This window comes from Toxorhynchites rutilus, chromosome 3, assembly GCF_029784135.1.
Source record: "Toxorhynchites rutilus septentrionalis strain SRP chromosome 3, ASM2978413v1, whole genome shotgun sequence".
In the NCBI taxonomy this organism is placed as follows: Eukaryota; Metazoa; Arthropoda; class Insecta; order Diptera; family Culicidae; genus Toxorhynchites; species Toxorhynchites rutilus.
The window spans coordinates 105,108,436-105,132,259 of record NC_073746.1 but is presented as its reverse complement, the minus strand read 5'-3'; the positions used below and the strand labels follow the sequence as shown (position 1 = coordinate 105,132,259).

General features: G+C 40.2%; 1 protein-coding gene across 1 annotated transcript in view; it reads left to right on the top strand.

The window, feature by feature from the left end:
- The first annotated feature begins 1,467 nt into the window (after positions 1–1,467).
- LOC129773376 (uncharacterized) overlaps positions 1,468–23,824 on the top strand; it is a 36,371-nt gene continuing 14,014 nt past the window's right edge. The window contains exons 1-2 of the mRNA XM_055776974.1: positions 1,468–5,308; positions 12,060–12,225. Of these exons, the coding sequence (XP_055632949.1) occupies positions 1,468–5,308; positions 12,060–12,225 (4,007 nt within the window). The remainder of the gene's footprint in view (positions 5,309–12,059; positions 12,226–23,824) is intronic.

Here is a 23,824-nt window from a genome sequence, read left to right as displayed (position 1 = left end):
AAATAGCAATTTACTTCTGTTGGGTTTTAAAGAGAAATAATTTGTCCGTGATTGATGTACCCTTTGAATAATACGTCTGTGTTAGGGAATCACCTAGTTGTCTGAACGAATATAGCATATGATCCATCCAAAGGAAATAAGAAAGAGAAGCGAAGTTTTCTGTCACAAGCCACACCCCTGTGTGATTCTTCAGCAATTTCTTCAGTATTTAACGCAACGCTGCGCTGCGACTCGATAATTTATTTTCTAACCGGGGAGTAGTCGACGTTGCCGAAACACTAAGAGACGCTACAGAGGGCGTTCTTGGCGTTTCAAGGCGTATACGACATCCATAGCGGTGACTGTTTTATGCTACGCTACGCTTTTATGTACATGAAAAATCATTTTTGCATGTGGGGAAAAAATTTTATGAATATATGGAAATTGAGTATAAAAAAAATCTTATATGAAAATTGCGCATGAAAAAAAATGTGTTTGAATGATGTGTTTTGGTAGAAACATCAGGCAATGTGTTCAGTCCACCGCTCAGCGGAGCGAACTGAATGTACGATCGACAGGATGGCGGAGGAAGTAAAGCAACGAGAGGACAACGAGCGCAAGAATACAACCAAAGGAAATAAAATTCAACCACCAACATGAGCCCCACCCGTGGGCGCGTGGGAGCGGCACACAGCGAAAGAAGAGTGCATTGCGAGCGCAAGCAACCTGCTCTGAGTGCAGAGAGAAGACTTGAGTTTCAACCGCCGCTAAGCAAAGAAGTTTATTTCGCGTGCTAAAGTTATTTGAAGCAAGAAACTAAAAAGAATGTTTGAACTTGTTAAATATTGTAAATTTGGTGTAAATAAAATGTGTACAAAGGAACAAGTTATTTATTTGCTATCAACCGATTAATCCCTCAATCGGTCTGTGGTGTGGTTTGGTTTTGGATTGGTCCTTAACAGGACCAAAGAAGCGAATGGAATTTTCCATTTGCTTCGCATCGCACGCGGCACTGGGCCGCTCGGAATCATTTCCGTGGAAACGCATTCTCTCCTAAGTAGCATAACTGCTACTTTGGTTGAGATTGCCATATTCGTTGACCTTGCGTGTCAGCCGCATGGGCGGCTGTGGAAAAGTTTGGTTCGAACACGCACAAACATGATCGCAGCAAAATACAGTCCACTGCTTGGTGAAACAACATTTGGTCCTTCGAACCGGATCGAAGCCGGATGACATATGGATGGCGTTTGGATTTTGGTCAACGATTTGGCAACAAACTGTGCCCTGGATTTGAGTGAGTGGATTGGCTGGTTGGTAGCAAACAAAATTGGAATAGTGAATCGCAAAAAGACTGGAAAAAGTGCTTGCAAATTGCAAAAAGTGGATATTGGATTATTGGAAAAAGACATTGGACATTGGTAAAATTAAAAAGACATTTAATGTGCAACAAAAACTATTCGAAGTAAAAGTGATTTCAAGTGCTATAAAATGAATAAGACACAAGCTAAAGGTGGAGCTGCTGGTGGGACCGGTGCGCAATCCGGTAGCGGCGATGGCGCCGACATGGCAGAGTACAACACGCTGTCCAATCTTCGAGGACTAGTGAAAGGGAAAATCATCCGCTTATACGACATGTTGGAGAGAGTGGAAGAGGAACAAACGCAGCTAACATCGCCACAGGTAAAGGTGTATATAAAGAAACTAGATGCTGCCTATAAGGAATTTCACAACTACCATGAACGGATCGTGGCGGTGGTGGCGCATGATCGGAAAGAAGAACAAGATTGTAAGTATGTTGAATTCGAGACGCTATACGATAATGTGTCGATTTTTCTCGAGACATGGCTCGAGAATTTTGCCGCGCCTGACTCTTGTCCTGCTGCTGGTCAATCAGCAACTCATCAGCCGTTGATTGTACAACAATCGCTTCCTCGTGCCATTCCTACTTTCGATGGCAAATACGAGCAGTGGGAAAAATTTAAGATCATGTTCCAAGACGTGGTGGACAAGTCAAATGAACCATCACGACTCAAGCTCTATCATTTGGAGAAAGCATTGATTGGGGATGCTGCCGGTTTGATTGATGCGAAAACAATTGCTGATGGCAATTATGATCGCGCTTGGGAAATATTAAGAGAGAGGTTCGAGGATAAGAGGCGTATGATTGATAGGCACATTGTTGGTCTGTTAAGCATAACAAAGATAGTCAAAGAGGATCATTGCGAACTGCGAAAACTTATTGATACATGTGTGGGTCATGTCGAAAATTTAAAATTTCTGGGTCAGGAATTTTCAGGAGTGTCCGAACTTATTGTCGTACACATCCTTACTAGCGCTCTAGACAAAGAGAGCAAACGCGCATGGGAATCTTCAATGGAACATGGGTCGCTTCCGCATTATAATAACACAATCTCGTTTCTCAAGAATCGCATTTCCTTTCTCGAAAGATGTCAGGTTTCCACAATTAGCAATGAGAATCAGTTTAATCGTATATCACCTAAAAGAAATGAAATATCTAACAAGCAACCTAATTCGCGAATAAATGCTGCTATGTTTTCAACTAACTGCGAGTTTTGTGAAGGAGATCATTTCGCGTTCAAATGCCCAAGTTTTAATGCATTAAAAATTGATGAGCGGCTGAAGATGGTACGTGACAAGCGGGTTTGCTTTAATTGTTTGAGAAGAGGCCACCGTGGGTTGGATTGTCCATCATATAAATCTTGCTCGAAATGTAAGCGTAGACATCATAGCTTGCTTCATAGAGAAGGAGTTCGTCCATCGTTTAATATTGAGAAAAGAGATACACTACCAGAGAATCAAAAACAGCATTTTACTCCAAGCACACTGACAAATCCATATGAAGGCTCATCGAAGCAGGATATTACTGCCGCTTATTCCAACACGCGTGGAAACGCAGCTCAGCAAGTGTTGCTGCTAACAGCACAAGTATTCATTTTGGATAAACATGGAAATCCGCATATATGTCGAGCACTTTTGGATAGTGGCTCACAAATCAATTTCGTTTCTGAATCGCTGCTCAATAAACTTGGAGTACATGTGGAAGAGACGAATATATTAGTCACCGGAGTTAGCAACATCAAATCCAAAGTTCAGCATAAGACTTGCATTCAAGTACTATCAAGGTTTAACAACTTCAGAATAGAATTGGATTGTTTGGTATCGCGTAAAGTCACTGGAATTCTGCCAACTTACGAGATTGATGTCGCTTCGTGGAACATTCCGTCAGAAATGCAATTGGCCGACCCTTCATTCTACCAACCTGGTCAGATAGATTTGCTGATCGGAATGGAGTGGTTCGATGATTTAATCAAATCTGGTCGAGTGAAACTCTTCGAAAACTCACCAACGTTAATTGACTCGCAATTCGGATGGCTTATTGGTGGAAGAGTTGATGGCGACTCTGTATCAGGCTCTATCTTCCATTCACATACCGCAATATCATCAGATGAGCAATTAAATAAACAAATTCAGCGTTTCTGGGAATTGGAAAACGTGGCCTCTGAGCAATGTGTGCCAACCGAGGCTGAAGAATGTGAAGCTCATTTTCAGTCAACATTCCGTCGCAATTCAGAAGGTCGTTATGTGGTTCAACTGCCGTTAAAAGAAACATGTAAGCAACTAGGAGATTCAAGACAGATGGCTATAAGAAGGTTTTACATGATGGAGTCTAAGCTATGCAAACAGCCAGAAATCAAACAACAATATGATGAATTCATTGAGGAATATGTACACTTGGGACATTGCAAGGAAATTAATGAGAAACAGGATAAAGATGGTATTCAAAAGTGGTATTTGCCCCACCATGCTGTGCTCAGACCATCAAGTTCTTCAACAAAATGTCGAGTGGTCTTCGATGCGTCAGCGAAGGTTGGCGGGAGATCTTTGAACGATGAGATGATGATTGGTCCTACTATTCAGCCAGATCTACTGACAATTATTTTGAGATTCCGCAAGCACCGATATGTTTTAAGTGCCGACATTGCAAAAATGTATCGGCAAGTCCTGGTTGATAGTTGCCACACTCCACTACAACGTATACTTTGGCGAAAGAATCCAATGGATCAGGTAAAAGTTTTGGAATTGCAGACTGTCACATATGGAATGGCAGCTGCTCCTTTTCTGGCAATAAGAGCTCTGAATCAGCTATCAAAAGATGAAGAAGTTTCATATCCACGAGCAGCTGAAGTAGTGAAAAAGACTTTTTACGTAGATAATGTTCTTTTCGGGGGTACTAATCTTGAAGAAGTTGTGAACGTTCAGCAGGAACTGATTTCACTTCTCAAACTGGGAGGATTTCATTTGCACAAATGGGCAGCTAACAACGATCAGCTTCTAGAACACATCGCAGAAAAAGATTTGGACAAATTGGTAAATATTGAAGGCACAAGCGCAAATGAAATAATCAAAACGTTAGGTTTAATGTGGGATCCTAACAATGATGAGCTTATCTTTTTATCGCAACCAGATTGTGCTACACCAAACCCTACGAAGCGTCAGGTTCTATCGATGATAGCAAGGCTTTTTGATCCCCTTGGACTGCTGTCACCAGTTATAGTTATTGCGAAAATGTTGATGCAGCAACTCTGGAGAGAAAAAATAGGTTGGGATGACAAGATAAATGAAGAACTTACCCAACAGTGGAAAGAATTTCTAGCCGCATTGCCAACGGACGGGCAATTTCGCATCCCACGACAAGTTTTTATGAATGATGCAGTTAAGACAGAAATACATGGATTTGCCGATGCGTCAATAGACGCGTATGGCGCTTGTATCTACATACGCTCTTTATATGATAATGGCACCGCAAATATGAGATTGATAACAAGTAAATCAAAGGTATGTCCAATCACACCGCTTACTATTCCTAGAAAGGAACTTTTAGCTGCACTGCTATTACATCGATTGGCAATCAAAGTTGTTACTGCAATGGAACTAGAGCATGTTCCAGTAGTTCTATGGAGCGATAGTCAAGTCGTTCTCGCTTGGTTCAATAAACCACTTGAAAGATTGCAAATTTTCGTTAGAAATCGAATCTCAGAGATCAAATCTAATGACACCGTTACCTGGAAATATGTACGATCAGCCGACAACCCAGCGGACATAGTGTCCCGTGGAATGTCTTCAGAAGCTTTAGCTAACAACCGTTTGTGGTGGAACGGACCATCCTTCCTTCGGACAATTGAGTATAAAGAGGAATTGCTGGAAGTAATGGACGAAAGCGAAATCCCAGAGCTTAAACCAGAGACAATTGCTAACGTTGCTATTGTGGATGAAACACTTTCGATCTTTGAGAAATTCGACTCGTTTCGTAAAACGCAAAGAATAATAGGCTACATTATACGCTTTATTGCTAATCTTCGGTCCAAACCTGAGAAAAGGAATTTCTCCAAACGACTTTCACTTACTGAAATACGAGAAGCAACAAAATGCATGATACGAGTAATACAAAAACATGAGTTACATGATGAAATCGAGCGCATTCGTGCTGGCAAGCCATGCAACCGAATTGAAAATCTCAATCCGACAATTAATAGTGATGACATCTTGCGTGTTGGAGGCAGAATTCGACATTCTTCTCTTCCAGACCAAGCAAAACATCAATGGATTCTGCCTGATAAGCATCCACTCACACGAGCACTGATAGTGGACATTCATAGAGAAAATCTTCATGCTGGGCCAAGTTGTGTTATCGCCATGCTTAGGCAAAAATATTGGTTATTGAACGCAAAATCTTCTGTGCGTAAAGTGACATGAAGCTGCGTTACTTGCTTCAAATCAAACCCAAGACTAGCTGGTCAATTCATGGGCGATTTACCATCATGTCGAATCAATGTGGCACCTGCTTTTTTGAAAGTTGGAATCGATTATGCAGGGCCTATCTATGTAAAACAAACGACAAGAAAAGCGACTCCCGTGAAGGGATATATTTGTCTATTCGTATGTATGGTGTCTAAAGCTCTTCATTTGGAAGCAGTTGAGGATCTCTCGACTGATGGATTTCTTGCGGCACTTCGACGATTTGTTTCGCGAAGAGGAGTACCAGAAGAAGTGTATAGCGACAATGGTACAAATTTTATCGGCGCTAAATCAGCATTGAACGAGCTCTACAAACTGTTTCAGACAGATATTACGAAAGATAAGATTAATAGTTTCTGTCAAAGCAAAGAAATAAAGTGGACAACCATTCCCCCAAGTGCACCTCACTTTGGAGGTTTATGGGAGGCGGGAGTAAAGAGTGTTAAAACCATTTTGAATCGCGTTTATCAATCAGCTAATTTAACGATTATGGAATTTGCGACTCTTTTGTGTCAAATCGAGGCAATTTTGAATTCTAGACCCTTATTTTCCCATTCTTCCGACCCAAAGGTCCCAGAAGTTTTAACCCCCGGACACATGATTATTGGCAGACCTCTAACAGCCATACCCGAACACTCTTTTATTGATATTCCTATAAATCGATTGCACCGATGGCAACGCATCCAACAGCTGAGACAGCATTTCTGGAATCGCTGGTCTCATGAATATTTGGCAGAGCTTCAATCAAGAGCGAAATGGACAAGAAAGAAGATCAACGTGGCAATAGATACAGTCGTTCTCTTGAAAGAAGACAAGGTTCCAACTCAACAATGGAAGATAGGCCGAGTTGTTCGAACCTACCCTGGTTCTGATGGCCTAGTTCGAGTTGTGGATGTACGTGTTGGTGATACTACATACAAAAGACCGATCCATAAGCTAGCGCCGCTACCCATTTTGGACAACGCATTGATTGAGGACAAGGATCAACAAAGTAACTTTCCTTCTGCCGTGGGAGTATGTTCAGTCCACCGCTCAGCGGAGCGAACTGAATGTACGATCGACAGGATGGCGGAGGAAGTAAAGCAACGAGAGGACAACGAGCGCAAGAATACAACCAAAGGAAATAAAATTCAACCACCAACATGAGCCCCACCCGTGGGCGCGTGGGAGCGGCACACAGCGAAAGAAGAGTGCATTGCGAGCGCAAGCAACCTGCTCTGAGTGCAGAGAGAAGACTTGAGTTTCAACCGCCGCTAAGCAAAGAAGTTTATTTCGCGTGCTAAAGTTATTTGAAGCAAGAAACTAAAAAGAATGTTTGAACTTGTTAAATATTGTAAATTTGGTGTAAATAAAATGTGTACAAAGGAATAAGTTATTTATTTGCTATCAACCGATTAATCCCTCAATCGGTCTGTCGTGTGGTTTGGTTTTGGATTGGTCCTTAACAGGACCAAAGAAGCGAATGGAATTTTCCATTTGCTTCGCATCGCACGCGGCACTGGGCCGCTCGGAATCATTTCCGTGGAAACGCATTCTCTCCTAAGTAGCATAACTGCTACTTTGGTTGAGATTGCCATATTCGTTGACCTTGCGTGTCAGCCGCATGGGCGGCTGTGGAAAAGTTTGGTTCGAACACGCACAAACATGATCGCAGCAAAATACAGTCCACTGCTTGGTGAAACAACACAATGTATATACAAATTTATATAATTGTTTTGAACAATCAAAAATCAAAATAAAAATAAACAGTATTTTTGATCGGTTTTATATAGTTTTTGTGGTAAGTGGAAAACAGTAAAATAAACTCTTTTGTTTCAAAACAAATTGATAGTCCTGAGAAGGACTGGAATGGTTTAATGGGTTGTACGGAATCTGCTGCGTTTCAGTCGGATGTAGCAGTTCAGTTTTGGGAGCGGTAGCTTTTACGGATTCGCTGATGTTTTCCTTGACTTTGGCGCCATCGGCTTCTGTGCGTCGATTTGCAAGGGTTTGATTGGCATCACCACGACGAGCTAAACGACGGATAGCGAGTGTGATACCATGCACTTCGCTCCTCTGCCTCCTTTGCCGCATCCAATTGTTGATGTGAAGAGGAGCGCACCAGCAATCCGCACTAGATTTAATTTGATGCTCTCCGCTGCTTCCTCTTCTTTGCTCCCTTTGCTGCATCGCATCCATCGTTGGTTGCCGATGGCTTCCTCTCCTTTGCCGCACCGTATGGTGTTGGTTGATTTGTAGAGCACTGCACACTAGAAGCCCAGATGTTTGCCGATCTGAGCGTTGAACGAGAATGAGAAATCCAAAAATGCTACCGTCCTTTTATATCAGTTGGTATGTGAGAAATAGGCGCCCCCCACTCGCTCGCCATGCAATCATTTGACTTATCGGGGAACGAAAGAAGCGAAGCAGGCGAAAAAGAAATGACGTCAATTTCGACCAATCAGTACCGTTTGGATAGGGGTTGAGATTTTTCAATTGTTCGATAGTTAATTACATGATATCAATTATTTTATTCAAGGTGAAAAATTGTTATAGAGTGCCGCAATGTTTTGATGCAAAAATCTCATCAATCCGTCATGAAATGACTGAGCAATAAGCGTTTGAAATTGGACATTTTTCACGATGCGATCGATATTCGTTTTTCAATTTGTACCCCAATATGTTCCCGAAAGACGTAATCCTACGTCAAAAGAAAAAATATGAACGAAACATTGGACGCAGTCTCACACATGCGTAATTCTCGAGCCAGCCAGTCAGCTTAAAAATCCCCGCTCCGCTGCCGTAACGATCATTCTTTGTGTGGACACCGACTAGACAACATCGTTGCTGGACGAGCTGGACGGCGAGGGATCGAGTGCCTTTCTCAAGGCAAGAGAGCGGAGGTGGTAGCGCTGGAGTAGAGTAGTAGAGTAGAGTAGAGTTTTAAAAGGGCCTTTCTCAAGGCTAGAGACGAATGAACTGCAAAAGTTTAAAGTCTCTATAATACAAGACCTTCCTTCCTTCCGTAACGATCATTCTCATCGAAACCGTACACCACATGGTTTCGCATCACATCAGATCAACAAACCAACACAAGCAGCCATGGTTGGACATGGCAAAGGAGGAAAAGTGAAAGGAAAGGCAGAATCCCGCTCGAACCGTGTTGGTCTCCAGTTCCCCGTATGTGTATCCGCCAATTGCTCCGCAAGGGTAGCTAGGCCGAGCGCGTTAGTACCAGTGTGCCAGTCCACCTAGCCGGCGTTATATAGTTTCGGTCGCCGAAGTGATCGAGTTAGCTGGCAAAGCTGCTCGCGACGATAAGAAAACTCGCATTCGGAACAGAACACATTCGGTTCGGCGGACATCAAGACAACAGGCAGTTGCAGCGAGTGGCAAACGCAATCGCAAAACGGCAGCAGGTAGCAGAAGAAAAACGTTTGTTCTTTATACAAACTGCTTTGGTGGCAAATCCAGAACAAGATGGCGTTGAGGGCGTTCGAAATGGTTTTTTTTTTCAAAACCACGAGTACTAAGTTTTCTAAATTGGAACCATTCCATAAAACACGGCGCTTATCAGGGCCATTAAACCTTTCAAAAAAGAGTTTACGAAATACAGTTCAATGCTTTCTAAAACAATATCCAAAATAATAATAAAACACACCCCATTGATTTTTTCATAATTTGTTTGCCAGGATATGATGAGTATGAGAATTTGGCAGTTGTGCTGAGCTTATTGATGGTTGGGGACTTTCCTGATTATTCAATTTTCACCAATTCTTAAATTGTTTCTAGATTGAAAGTACAGTAATTTACATTTAGCTCGACATTTTGCTAATTTGACGGACCTGTAATGCGACATATTTAGTTGAACATTTTTGTAAACATAGAGTTCGGGGTCCAAATTATGACCCCACATTGAAAGTCGACACTGTACCACTGTCATCGCAAATGTTCAATTACAGGTTAAAATCGCCTCCAATGCGACACTGAGCGGTGCTTCGGCACGTCGCGTTAAATGTAATTTACTGTACAATATGTCACAAGCTGGATGGAAAGAAATTTTCCAACTGTGAAAGCTGTGGCGAGTGGCAAATGCAATCGCTAAACAGAAAGGTTTAACCGAGCAAGATGGGGATTTCGAGAGATAACAAAACAATAAACTCTTTAGATTAAAGATAAGGTTCTGAAAAGAACCTTTGGTGTTGTGTTTTTGTTATCACTCGATATTCCCATCTTGTTCGGTTAAACCTTCCTGTTTAGCTATTGCGTTTGCCACTCGCCACAACTTTCACAGTTGGAAAATTTCTTCCCATCCAGCTTGTGACATGTTGTTCAGTAAATTACATTTAATGCGACGTGCCGGAGATGACGTCATTTACCGCTCCGTTCGACATGTTATATCAGATAGACAGCACCGGTTTATGAAAAGTCGCTCAACTACTACAAACCTGATGACGTTTGTGCATGGAGTGATTGGGAAGCTCGAGAAACGGAAACAGCTCGACACAGTCTATATAGATTTTGCCAAAGCCTTCGACAAAGTTCCGCACGCGACAGCTGTTGATAAAATGAGAGGCATAGGCCTGCCGGATTGGATCACTAAATGGACGCACTCTTACTTAACAAGTCGCGAGGGGTTCGTTAAATTCAATGGTGCCATGTCTGGCACATTCAACATCCCCTCTGGAGTGCCACAGGGCAGCCACTTAGGACCACTCATTTTCAACATTTTTGTCAACGACATCTGCAGTCTTCTTCGCTGCGATTGTCTGATGTATGCAGACGACTTTAAGATCTATCGTGCCGTGTCCTCGTCGCTGGACTGCTGTGTGCTTCAGGAGGATCTAAACTCACTATTAGATTGGTGCTCTTCAAATGGCATGCAAGTGAACACTTCGAAGTGTAAAGTCATGCCTTTCACTCGTCAACGCTCTCTAATCGATTTCGCTTACACAATGGGCACAAGCAACCTGGAACGCGTTGAGAAAATTCGAGACCTAGGCATACTGATAGACTCCAAAGCGAAATTCAACGAGCACATCTCCGCGATTACTGCAAAAGCGTATCCTTTGCTGGGCTTCATCCGACGAAACACGGCAGCCTTTAACGATGTATACGCTTTGAAGACCCTATTTTGTTCTCTAGTTAGAAGCACATTAGAATATGCAGTACAGGTTTGGGCACCATACCACAGAGAGCAAATAACTCGAATCGAAAACGTCCAGAAAACTTTCATAAAATATGCATTGCGCCGCTTACCCTGGACCAATCCCGTAATATTACCGGCATATGAGGATCGATGTAAATTGATCGATTTAGAGACGTTAGTCAAGCGGCGGATAAATTCGCGCAGGCTGTTTATATTCGATCTGATCACCGGCCGTCTGGATTGTTGCTACTTGCTAGAGAATTTGAACTTCCATGCACCTGTGCGAAATCTCCGGAATCGAGTCCTCTTGTGGGTACCTGCTTATCGTACTCAGTACGCCTATTTCGAGCCTCTGATCACCAGCAGTAGGCTATTCAACGAAGTGACAGACGTTTTTGACTCCAATATTGCAAAAAATACATTTAGAAATAGAATAAGACAAATAAGATAGCTAAGTCTCTACTACTTTTAAAGTCGAAGACGATACGAAATAAATTAAATTAAAATGGAAAACAAACGAGACGAGCGCTCGTCTGCTCGTCTCGTCTTCTGGAATAGGGCCCATAATCCACACGCATGTTTCACCTCGTTCACTTTTTTCAGCTGAGCTTCTACCTCTGCGCTCTGGCGGATATGCACAGAAGTGGCTGTGATTTGCTTTTTTTCTGTATTATAAGTGACTTTCAAGACTATTGGCTGGTTCGTCACTTTATTTCCATTTCGGAATAATGTCGGGAGTGAGAATTGAACTCGTGAATTTTAGCGTGAGAGGTACAGATGTTACCACTACGCCAGATGGAGAACTACTGCGTGATATGATATCTTACCGAGCTCAAGCTCTATGCGGCATCACAGGGCACTATTTCTGAAATGTTTTGTTTACTTTGAACGCAGCTTTTATTGTACGCCAGAAAAATGCGGAAGAAATTTAATATACTCGAGTTTGTTTCTGACTACAAACTATTTCCATAATAACCTCACCAAACGCTAGTTACTCGGCTGTCATGATGCCCAAAAGGCAAACTTTCGCCCCACGAACCAACTTACCGAGAGCAACTGAGCGAGCGATGAAAGGCAAGCAATAATGGAAAACTTTTTATGATTATTTCCATCTCAACACAATGACTTTTCCCAGCAAGCAAAAAGTACAACATCATGCTGAGTAGATTAAGTCGAGTTTGGGCTGGTGTTGTGTTCAACGGCACACTCCAGACTAACTTCAGCCAACAAGCCAACCTTAGTCGATGGAAAGTTTTGCGCTCGTTCAGTGCCGCGGGCATTTCCGGTGACGGAATGCCCGGGTGGGTGCACGACATTTCCGGATTCATATTCGAAAGTAAAACATTGCCCAAGAGCGAAAGTTCCTCGCCTCCGGGGCACAAAATAGTGTGCAATATCCGCAATACACGCATCAGAGGAATTGAATTGAGTGATGCGAAAATATTTCCGATGAGGTGCAAACATCGAAGAGTAATTTTATAGACACTCACGAAAATAATTAGAAACTGTAAATTAAGAACAGCTTATCACCGATTAATGTCAGTATATAAACTACCGGCCATGCTATTCAATTCCAAATGAGGTTAATTTCTGGTCGGATACCATAGATCAGGCTTCCAATGCCCGAAATGTGCCAAACCAACGTACAACCAGCTATTTCACCATTCGATCCGCAACGACCATAGCTATTTATCAGTGCTGAGAGATGCAAATTTATGTCACCCACTAACATTGCAACGGATCGAACAGAAAACATTATGTAAAGCACTCAATTTCCGTTCGAAGCACAAATGCGGCGGTGACTCTGTACAGATGGTAATTGATCCATTCGCGATAGGAATGCCTGCTGCGAAGGGAGACTCGAAACGTGTTTGAAGCTAGTTTCGAAACGAGCCATCGCGCAATGAGGCTTCTTGGTTCCCCACAGAGGTTATATTGCCGGTCGGAAGGGAACTATAGAGCTATGATAGTTTAATGATTGACGTGATAGCTTATCTTTCGAACAGTATTCGTTTATAACGTTGTGCAAAATAGCCTCTGTCGTCATAAATTCATCTGAAGTCATCGTAACTCGAATACTTCTCTTGGCTGTTTAAAAAAATTTGGTGCAAACGGGGATGATTTAAGGCTGATTTAGACGATGCCAGTCAGCGCTCTAGTTGAAGTATCCAGTGAATAGAGAACAGACACTCTGTTCCAGTTAGAGGCCAATTACTTGTTCGATACTGGTACAAATAACTTGAACAGAGTGTCTGTTCTCTATTCACTGGATACTTCAACTAGAGCGCTGACTGGCATCGTCTAAATCAGCCTTTAGTGATACGAAATTTTGACGTAGGATTACGTCTTTCGGGAACATATTGGGGTACAAATTGAAAATCGGAAATCGAGCACATCGTGAAAATTGTCCAATTTCAAACGCTTATTGCTCAGTCATTTCATGATGGATTGATGAAATTTTTGCATCAATCGATTTCGGCACTCCATAACAATTTTAAATATTGAAGAAAATAATATATGTCATGAAACTAACTATCGAACAAATGAAAAATCTCAACCCCTATCCTAACGGAAATACCCACTTCTGATTGGTCGAAATTGATGACACATGCGGCGGGTCCCTAACAGAGACATCAAAACCAAGCTGCCTGGGGGAAATTGACATTGCAAATTCACATTTATATTGCAAGTAAGGTGAGTGATACGATTAATTCTAACAAATAAAATTCAAATTTGGAACTTTAATGTAGGTTGCTTCGTAAAATTCCATATCAATGACCGATAGTGTATTGTGAAAAATTTAGCACAAGTGAAAGTGTAAAACTGTATATGGTAGCAGTTGTAGTAAAAATGACATGATATATGAAACGATTTATTTCAATTTTCATAAATAAAAACCATGGTGTGTTCCCGCTCGAGGGTGCACCCGTGGCCGACTGGTTCGCGTCTCACATTATTAGCCGTGTGTTCGGGTTCGATCCCCTTTCTGGCCGGAGGGTTTTTCGTCAAAGAAATTTCCTTCGACTTGCACTGTGGTCACGCGTATTCTAGAGCTTGCCCTCAGAGTACATTCAAGGCGTGTTATTTGGCTTAAGAAATCTCAACTAAGTATTAATAAATGACGCTAGTTAATGCATATGTTGAGACGGCGAAAGTTCCACAGGGAACGTTATAGGAAATAGGAAATAGGAAATAGGAAATAGGAAATAGGAAATAGGAAATAGGAAATAGGAAATAGGAAATAGGAAATAGGAAATAGGAAATAGGAAATAGGAAATAGGAAATAGGAAATAGGAAATAGGAAATAGGAAATAGGAAATAGGAAATAGGAAATAGGAAATAGGAAATAGGAAATAGGAAATAGGAAATAGGAAATAGGAAATAGGAAATAGGAAATAGGAAATAGGAAATAGGAAATAGGAAATAGGAAATAGGAAATAGGAAATAGGAAATAGGAAATAGGAAATAGGAAATAGGAAATAGGAAATAGGAAATAGGAAATAGGAAATAGGAAATAGGAAATAGGAAATAGGAAATAGGAAATAGGAAATAGGAAATAGGAAATAGGAAATAGGAAATAGGAAATAGGAAATAGGAAATAGGAAATAGGAAATAGGAAATAGGAAATAGGAAATAGGAAATAGGAAATAGGAAATAGGAAATAGGAAATAGGAAATAGGAAATAGGAAATAGGAAATAGGAAATAGGAAATAGGAAATAGGAAATAGGAAATAGGAAATAGGAAATAGGAAATAGGAAATAGGAAATAGGAAATAGGAAATAGGAAATAGGAAATAGGAAATAGGAAATAGGAAATAGGAAATAGGAAATAGGAAATAGGAAATAGGAAATAGGAAATAGGAAATAGGAAATAGGAAATAGGAAATAGGAAATAGGAAATAGGAAATAGGAAATAGGAAATAGGAAATAGGAAATAGGAAATAGGAAATAGGAAATAGGAAATAGGAAATAGGAAATAGGAAATAGGAAATAGGAAATAGGAAATAGGAAATAGGAAATAGGAAATAGGAAATAGGAAATAGGAAATAGGAAATAGGAAATAGGAAATAGGAAATAGGAAATAGGAAATAGGAAATAGGAAATAGGAAATAGGAAATAGGAAATAGGAAATAGGAAATAGGAAATAGGAAATAGGAAATAGGAAATAGGAAATAGGAAATAGGAAATAGGAAATAGGAAATAGGAAATAGGAAATAGGAAATAGGAAATAGGAAATAGGAAATAGGAAATAGGAAATAGGAAATAGGAAATAGGAAATAGGAAATAGGAAATAGGAAATAGGAAATAGGAAATAGGAAATAGGAAATAGGAAATAGGAAATAGGAAATAGGAAATAGGAAATAGGAAATAGGAAATAGGAAATAGGAAATAGGAAATAGGAAATAGGAAATAGGAAATAGGAAATAGGAAATAGGAAATAGGAAATAGGAAATAGGAAATAGGAAATATTATTATTGTCAATAAGCTCGTATATATGAATAGTCATGAAGTTATGTTAAGTTATGTTACGCTCTTGAGTTTTGAATAGAGATTTTCACTTATATCTTAATGATTAGAAACGTCCGAACAGTGACATCTCACGCGATAGTAATGAAAATTTAAACATGTGCATTCAGCTTTACTGCGACTGATTCATGTAGCTCCCACCCTCAAAGATATGCTTGCAAGCCGGGTACATACACTTTGATTGCACAGGATACCGAACAAAAACTGACAAGTTTACAAATGACTCCTGATGGAGGGATACCAAGACTCGCAAGAGCATTAGCAAACATGCAGGTGTAAATCACTTTCATATGTATTCATGGCACCATCGTACAATATCAAGCGAAAGAAATCTTTACTTATTTATTTATTCCGTGCTTACACGTCCTATTCAACATGGTGTCCCTATTCATGGTGCTGGCCTTCCGTTTATTCGTTGAAAAGTTCACTCCATGGTATGACTATCTTATCCCTCCTGAGTTATGCAAAAATTGTATCATTCGACTCGAGGCCCGACAGGTGTAATCCAAATGGTGCACAGGTGAACACAGACAGACAGGATGTAATGCAAAATCCGTCTAGGCTCGTGCCTTTTCATAGTTTAACTATTTTTTTTTCATTCGTCTGAAAGCTGATGTTTGTGTGTGATGTCGAAGCAGGTTGCTACTCTTTAGGAAACTCGTCGATACCAGAGAGCAAAACATTTGGCTTTCAACGTGTTGGAAACTATCTTATCGATTGAATGTTTGGAAGATTAAAGCAGTTCAAGATTATCGATTGACAGATTGAAGGCTTCTTCGAATAGAGACACGCGTGCGAACCACAGAATTAATTAAACTCGTTGATTCAAGCTGTACCTCAATGATGACAGCCTATGTCAACATTGCTTATAGCTATTGTGCGGAGCGTGTTGACGCAACCAATTTGGTCAGACTATGTAAATAAGATTAGTTTCCACCAGACATATTGTTTTGAGAGTAAAATCGATTCATTTCAGTGACATGATTTTTATAGCAAAATGCATGGATTAAGTGGCGATATTTCTCCTATCTTTGATTTGCCTACGGATGTAATTAAGCAAAGATGCTCTGTACACATCCTGCTATAAATGTTCAGTTCAAATGAACTGACATCAATATCAATTAAAATAAAGATGCATCACGCGCAATCATTACGAATAAACTTCGATTACCTCAATGCATTGTTGATCATAAGCTCGACATGACTGGAATGTCCTAATTATATGCAGGTGGTATGTAGTTTAATTAATTCACGATGGTGTTATGCAAACAAACTAGATGTTGATGTTGGAATTAGTGACACGTCACTAATTGCCACTCATAATTACTTCTTCCAACACAGACCAACTCTGATTAAAGCCAAAGTTATGTATAAACAAACAGGGAAACGAGGAAAAGCTTGCATCTGGACGAAGTTTTGCCTTTCGAAATGAAAAACGGTTGACTGCAACCGAGAACATAGAGTGACTCGAACTTGTTTGCTTTCGCACATGATTTGTAAACTGCACATGGACATGAGGACTCTCTTCATTGAGTGATTATCGACGTTAGAGGTGACAAATCGAATCAGTTAAATCGGAAGATCTTTTTGGTAAATAAAAATTTATTGATTTGTAGTAGTACAGGGTACGTGTAATATTTTTACACTGACCCTCTCTCTCTCTATATATATATATATATATACATATATATTTTTTTATTTAGCTTCTAATAATCAGTAATTTCATGTCAAACCGATATAGTGTTCCTAGAATTTTCGTGAAATTTGATAGTTTTGTTCCCTAGCCCAAAATATTGAACCCGTTTTTTAATTTTTTCATGAGGATGCCCATTTACAAAATTTCCAATTTCCAAAAAAATCAACTTTTTCCCCTTTTTCAGAAAATTAAATTTTTTCAAAAATTCATAACTTTTGAACAACTAGAACGATTTAGATGATCGATATATCAAATTGAAGAAAATTACCCAATATTCTTTTTTTAACATAACACTTGCAAAAAATATATTTCTAAACATTGAAAAATAATAACTCGAAAACGAAAAAAAACATCTATTCGATTTTTGGATATGTTATGTAAAAAATATATAAAAAAATAGCATCCTCGGTTCCTCGGTGAACTATAAAAAAGAAATACAATCAATAATTATGAAAACAAAATCCATTTTTTCAGATAAGTGTCAGTTCAAAGAATATGGGTTCATTGCCTTTAATTTAATATGTCGATCATCAAAAGCGGTATAGCAGTTGAAAAGTTATGATTTTTTGAAAAAAGTCATTTTTGGAAAAAAGTGAAATATATTTGGAAAAAAGCGAAAAAGTAAATGGAAATGGTCACCCTAATAAAAAAAATACGAGTGTAATGTATTGCGATAAAAATCAAAATTACCACTTTTCACGAAAATCTGAGAACCACTATATCGGTTTGGCATGGAATGAATAAGTTAGGGTAAGTGTATAAATTATGGAGGACATATGTCACCAACTCGCAGAAATTAGCGAATAAATACTCTATTTTAGTTCGAAAGTATACAAAAGTATCCTTTTTCTAGTAGTTTGAACTCTGTTTTGAAGATTCTCCCTGATATTTCGATGATTAATTGATTAAATTTAGTAAAAAACATGTTTTAAAATGCCGCTTCCGTATACTCATTATGATAATAGTGTTCCTGGAGTTTCTGCTTTTCAGCTTTGCAGAGATTTCGCACAACCATATTAGGAATAGGGCGGCTTCTGATATTGCGATAAGTGGCACGTAGATGTAAAATTGTATCAATTATGGTAATACAAAAATACATGTTTATTTCGATAAAATCGTATAAATTGGCCGAATCACAGCAGCAAGAAGATTGTAATGTATGCGTCTATACCGTGTTTGCATCAAAACAGCCATTTCACAGCATAAAAATCTCATTATTTTGACCGCATATTCCGATTATTTTCAAATCAAATTTTTCAACAAAGAAACAATGTTTCGCATTGAATTAAGTACCAAAATCATCAAAGAAAAGATTTCTGATGTTTAAAAATTATATTAGTGCCTTCAAAAATAAAATACGTTTTCTAAACTAATAAAAAACTCAGTAGGTACTATTGCGATGATAGGTAATTCTACCCTAATGTAAATTTCATAAATACCACTTTTTATGTGTTCTATTTTTCCTTCAAGACAACTTTTGTGACCTAATCGGTTACCTTATTATTATGTTTTTAAATATACCCAAACTCATCCGCATTTTTGGCATACGCTCACAAAATTTGTCCAATTTAGTTTGTCCAATTTTAAGGTTATTATCTGGCTTTATTAGAATCCCGTTCACTGACGGTCCACTTCGTTCTCCCTAAATTCTGGAACTTTTACCAAGAGCCATTTCTAGAATTTCATGATGGTGATCTAGACCTTAGTCTTGAAGGTTGAAAACGAAAAAATCCAGACACGAAAATATGGTAGCACCAAGAGGGTATGGTGTACCAGGAGTTAGTAGAACCGAGTGAAACAGTGAAAACAGATCGCTACTGACAATAAATGAACAATTTAAACTTTGCATTGATGTAAAAAATAGACCGGAACGAGCCCAAAGATACGAAAAAGTGACATTGAAGCAGACAACACACTGGCACAAATCAGCAATAAAACCCTTAACCGGGAAATGTTATTACACCCATCGTATTCTCCACATTTGTTTTTTTTTTTGCTTCAATGGCACTTCGATGAATATAAGAATGTCGAAAATCACAAAAATCCTTTTTTTTTCGACCTTCCAGACAGGGGTCCTCCCTTAAGAAATTTCTGTTGAGCTTACTATGTAATTCCATTGTTTAACTAGTTTCTACGCAGAAGGTACCGATTTCCTAGGTTTCAAGTACGCAGGTACGGATTTGAAAAAAAATCTATCAAGAAGCTTTGCTGTTCGCGTAATTCATTTTTGTTCTGATTATATTTAGAAAAAAAAAGCGCTTGACAGATGCCGAGGAGTGAGGTATAGTGAGAACGTTACAAACAAGTCGCCGAAAAGGCGAGCGAACCGTCAATTATTTTTAGACATTCAATCTTTGTGCACCAACCCTGTACATGCCCGTTTTCTGAAATTGTAATTTCCTTACATAGTAATTTTATCTTTAGGCTACAGAATTAATTCTCCACATCTTGTACATTCCCATTGTAGAATCCTTGAAACGCTTCTAACACAACGTTAATGTTAGTCAAACTCGAAAAGTTCCTGGGATTTAACATTGCGTAGACTTGAGCGTCAAATGATCAAAATCGAATCTGTTTCTCATTTGTTTGATTAGCTCCACGGAAAAACTGCGAAAAACATCCTTTTGTTGTCCTTTTTTTTTATCCAAAATATATATTTTATTAAGGCTCATATGGCGTCAGCCTAACGGGGCCGAGAGTTAAATATTTCGACAATGTTTGCTTACAACTATGTTAGTAATATGTAACCGATTACTCGCGGTTGGCTCGAGGTTAGTATTACAAGTGTTCTCGTAATTGGGATGTAACTGTCTCCAATGCTCTGTACGTGTGCACGACACGGGATACTTCCTATTGGATGGAGCTGACCATTAATCAGCAACGCCCCCCTAGTCTGTACCCCATATCTAGCGTGGTGTGTCTTTCTCGACTCGAGGAATCCAGGATAGAATGATCACTAGCCGGCGCAAACATCAGCTCGTGTAGAGTTGTCATGAGCGGTACAACCTTTGGCCTTTGTTGAATCATCAGTGGACTGCACAACCTTTGGCCCGTGCATCTGTAAAGAGTGTGTGTATGTATTGCCGCGACTAAGTAAAAGTTTATCGATCGGATAGGAGGGATATGAAACGGGGACACAACGAAGGAAACATCATTAAACGTTGACATCGGCGTTTCTGAGGAACAGGTATAGGTGAAGCAGAAGATCAGTATCCCGGCTACCTAAGATATCCCGGACGGGGATATCCGATTGTCTGCCTTGTGCTCTCAGTGCTCTAGAGAGCTGAGAGCGAGCAGCATGGAACCGGATACACGACCAGACAACATGCTCGATGTCGTGGTAGCCATCGCCACAATCACAAAGATTGTTTGCTGCGAGCCCAATGCGATAGAGATGCGCGTTTAGGTTGTAGTGAATGGACATAAGCCGAGATATCACGCGAATGAAATCACGACCTACATTCAATCCCTTAAACCAAGCACTTGTCGAGACCTTAGGGATAATCGTGTGTAACCAACGACCAAACTCATCTTCACTCCACATGCGCTGCCAACTTACAAGTGTGTCCTGACGAGGAATGTGAAAAAATTCGTTATAAGCAATTTGCCTTTCAAAAAGTGTGCCTTCTGAAGCGCCCACCTTAGCTAGCGAGTCCGCTTTCTCATTCCCCGGAATCGAGCAATGAGAGGGAACCCATGCTAAGGTAATCTTGAATAATTTTTCGACCAAAACACTCAATAGTTGTCTTATTCTTGATAGGAAATAAGATGAGCGTTTATCAACTTTCATTGAGCGGATTGCCTCTATTGAGCTGAGACTGTCTGAAAAAATAAAATAATGGTCGATGGGCAATGTTTCAATGATCCCTATGCGTAGTATATCGCACCTAGTTCAGCGACATACACGGAACAAGGATCTTTGAGTTTGAAAGAGGCACTGGAATTTTCATTGAAGATGCCGAAGCCAGTGGACCCGTTTATGAATGAACCGTCAGTAAAGAACATTTTATCAGATCTAACTTTCCCATATTCTGCCGAAAATATCGGCGGAATAGAATCGGAGCGTAGGTGATCTGGCATTCCATGGATTTTTTGTCGCATGAACAGATAAAAAATGATAGAGGAATTGCAGAAGTATGGGAACAAACTTAGTTGGAGATGCCTGGTGAAGGGCGCACGTCGTGGGTAAGGTACTCATGGTATAAAGACATAAAACTTGACTGAGGAGTCAGTTGGAGTAGATTTTCGAAGTTATCAATCACCAATTGATTCATGATCTTGCAACGGATGAGAAATCTGTAGGATAATTCTGTGAACCGAAGAGTAAGCGGGGGTACTCCTGCCAAAACTTCGAGACTCATCGTATGTGTCGAATGCAAACACCCCATGGCTATACGCAAGCAACGATATTGTATTCTCTCCAGCTTGAGAATATGAATCCTGGCAGCTGATCGGAAGCAAAAACTGCCATATTCTAACACTGATAATATCGTTGTTTTGTACAACTGAATGAGGTCTCCTGGATGGGCACCCCACCATGTTCCGGTAATTGATTGGAGAAAATTGATTCATTGCTGGCATTTCTGTTTCAAATACGCAATGTGTCTCCCCCAGGTACACTTAGAATCAAAATATACACCCAGGTATTTGAAAAACATAGAGCGTTGGATCGTTTTGTCGGATAGGTGAAGCTGGAATTGGGCGGGTTCGTGCTTCCTAGAAAAAACGACCATTTCAGTTTTCTCCGTAGAGAATTCGATACCCAGCTTGAGGGCCCACGTGAACAGATTGTTCAGGGTATCTTACAACGACTTTTGCAGAACGACGGGATTAGTACCTGTGATGGAAATAACTCCATCGTCTGCAAGTTGTCTCAGCGTGCAGTCTCTAGTTAGACAATCATCCATATCATTGACGTAAAAACTGTACAAGAGGGGGCTTAGGCAGGAGCCTTGTGGTAGGCCCATAAAACTGTAACGAGAAGATTTCGAGCTGCCATGAGAGAAAATCTTGTGCTTTTCTGACAGTAAATTGTACAGGAAATTGTTGAGAATTGGTGAAAGTCCACGATTATGAATCTTCTCTGAGAGAATTTCCATGGAAACTGAATCAAATGCCCCCTTGATATCGAGAAAAACGGAAGCCATTTGTTGTTTGCGAGCAAATGCGATTTGGATTTCAGAAGATAGCAGCGCGAGACAATCATTTGTCCCTTTACCTCGGCGGAAGCCAAACTGCGTATTTGACAGCAAATTGTTCGTTTCGACCCACTTGTCCAAACGAAGTAGAATCATTTTCTCTAACAATTTACGAATACAGGATAACATTTCAATCGGCCTTTACGAGTTGTGATTGCAAGCCGGCTTGTTGGGTTTCCGTATGGCTATCACTCTCACTTGTCTCCAGTCATGCGGGACAATATTCAGCTCCAGAAACTTGTTGAACAAGTTCAGCAAACGCTGTTTTGCCAAGTCGAGAAGATTCTTCAACAAGTTGAATTTAATCTTGTCCGACCCCGGAGCTGAATTGTTACATGAGAGGAGGGCAATTGAGAATTCCACCATCGAAAAATTCTCATAATCGCTTTGAAGTGGAATGTCGCGTACGACGTTTTGTGCAGGAACGGTGTCGGGGAAAACCTTCCTTGCAAAGCTAAAAATCCAACGGTCAGAGTATTCCTAACCTTCGTTTGTATGGTTCCAGCCACGCATTTCCCTAGCCGTATTCCAAAGAGTGCTCATAGCGGTCTCCCTTGACAAACCATTGACGAACTTCCGCCAATATCCACGCTTTTTCGCTTTAATCAAACCTTTTAGTTTGGCTTCTAGAGCTTGGTACTTAAGAAACCATTTCACTAATCCAGTTTTCCTGAATTTTTTGAAAGCGGATGATTTTTCAAGGTAGACCTTTGAACATTCCTTGTCCTACCAAAGTGATGGAGGACGACGTCGGAAAGTGGTAGCCGGTACACGTTTCTTTTGAGCTTGAAGTGCGCTTTCGTAAATCAAACTCGATATAAAGTTATACTCTTCCAGTGGAGGAAGTTCATGCATTGAAACAATTGCTTCAGATATTATTTCCGCAAATGTTCTCCAGTCAATATTCTCCGTGAGGTCATACGAAATATTGACTGACTCACGAGAGCTTGATTCATTAGCGATCGATAAAATTATTGGTAGGTGATCACTACCGTGGGGATCTTGGATTACCTTCCACATGCAATCCAGGGATAACGAAGAAGAGCAAAGAGATATGTCTAGCATGCTTGCCCGTGCAGGAGGGTTGGCTATTCTGGTTGCTTCCCCAGTATTCAAAATTGTCAATTTGAAGTTGTCGCACAGATCATAAACGGTTGTTGTTGAATCAAGTGGCACGGTTGTCATCGTAGAGTGATCCCCATGCTGTTCCATGGGAGTTGAAATCACCTAAGATTACCCGCGGCTCCGGCATTGCCTCGATAGTATCAAAGAACTGATGGCGGCCTACCGTAGTTCTGGGAGGGATATATATCGAAGCAATGCAGAGGACTTTACCATTGATTTGTGTCTGGCAAGCAACAACTTCAATGCCTGTCATCGATGGGAGAGTGACTCTATAGAAGGAGTGACATTTTTTAATCCCCAATAGTACGCCACCAAACGAGTCATTTCGATCGAGGCGAATAATGTTGAAATCGT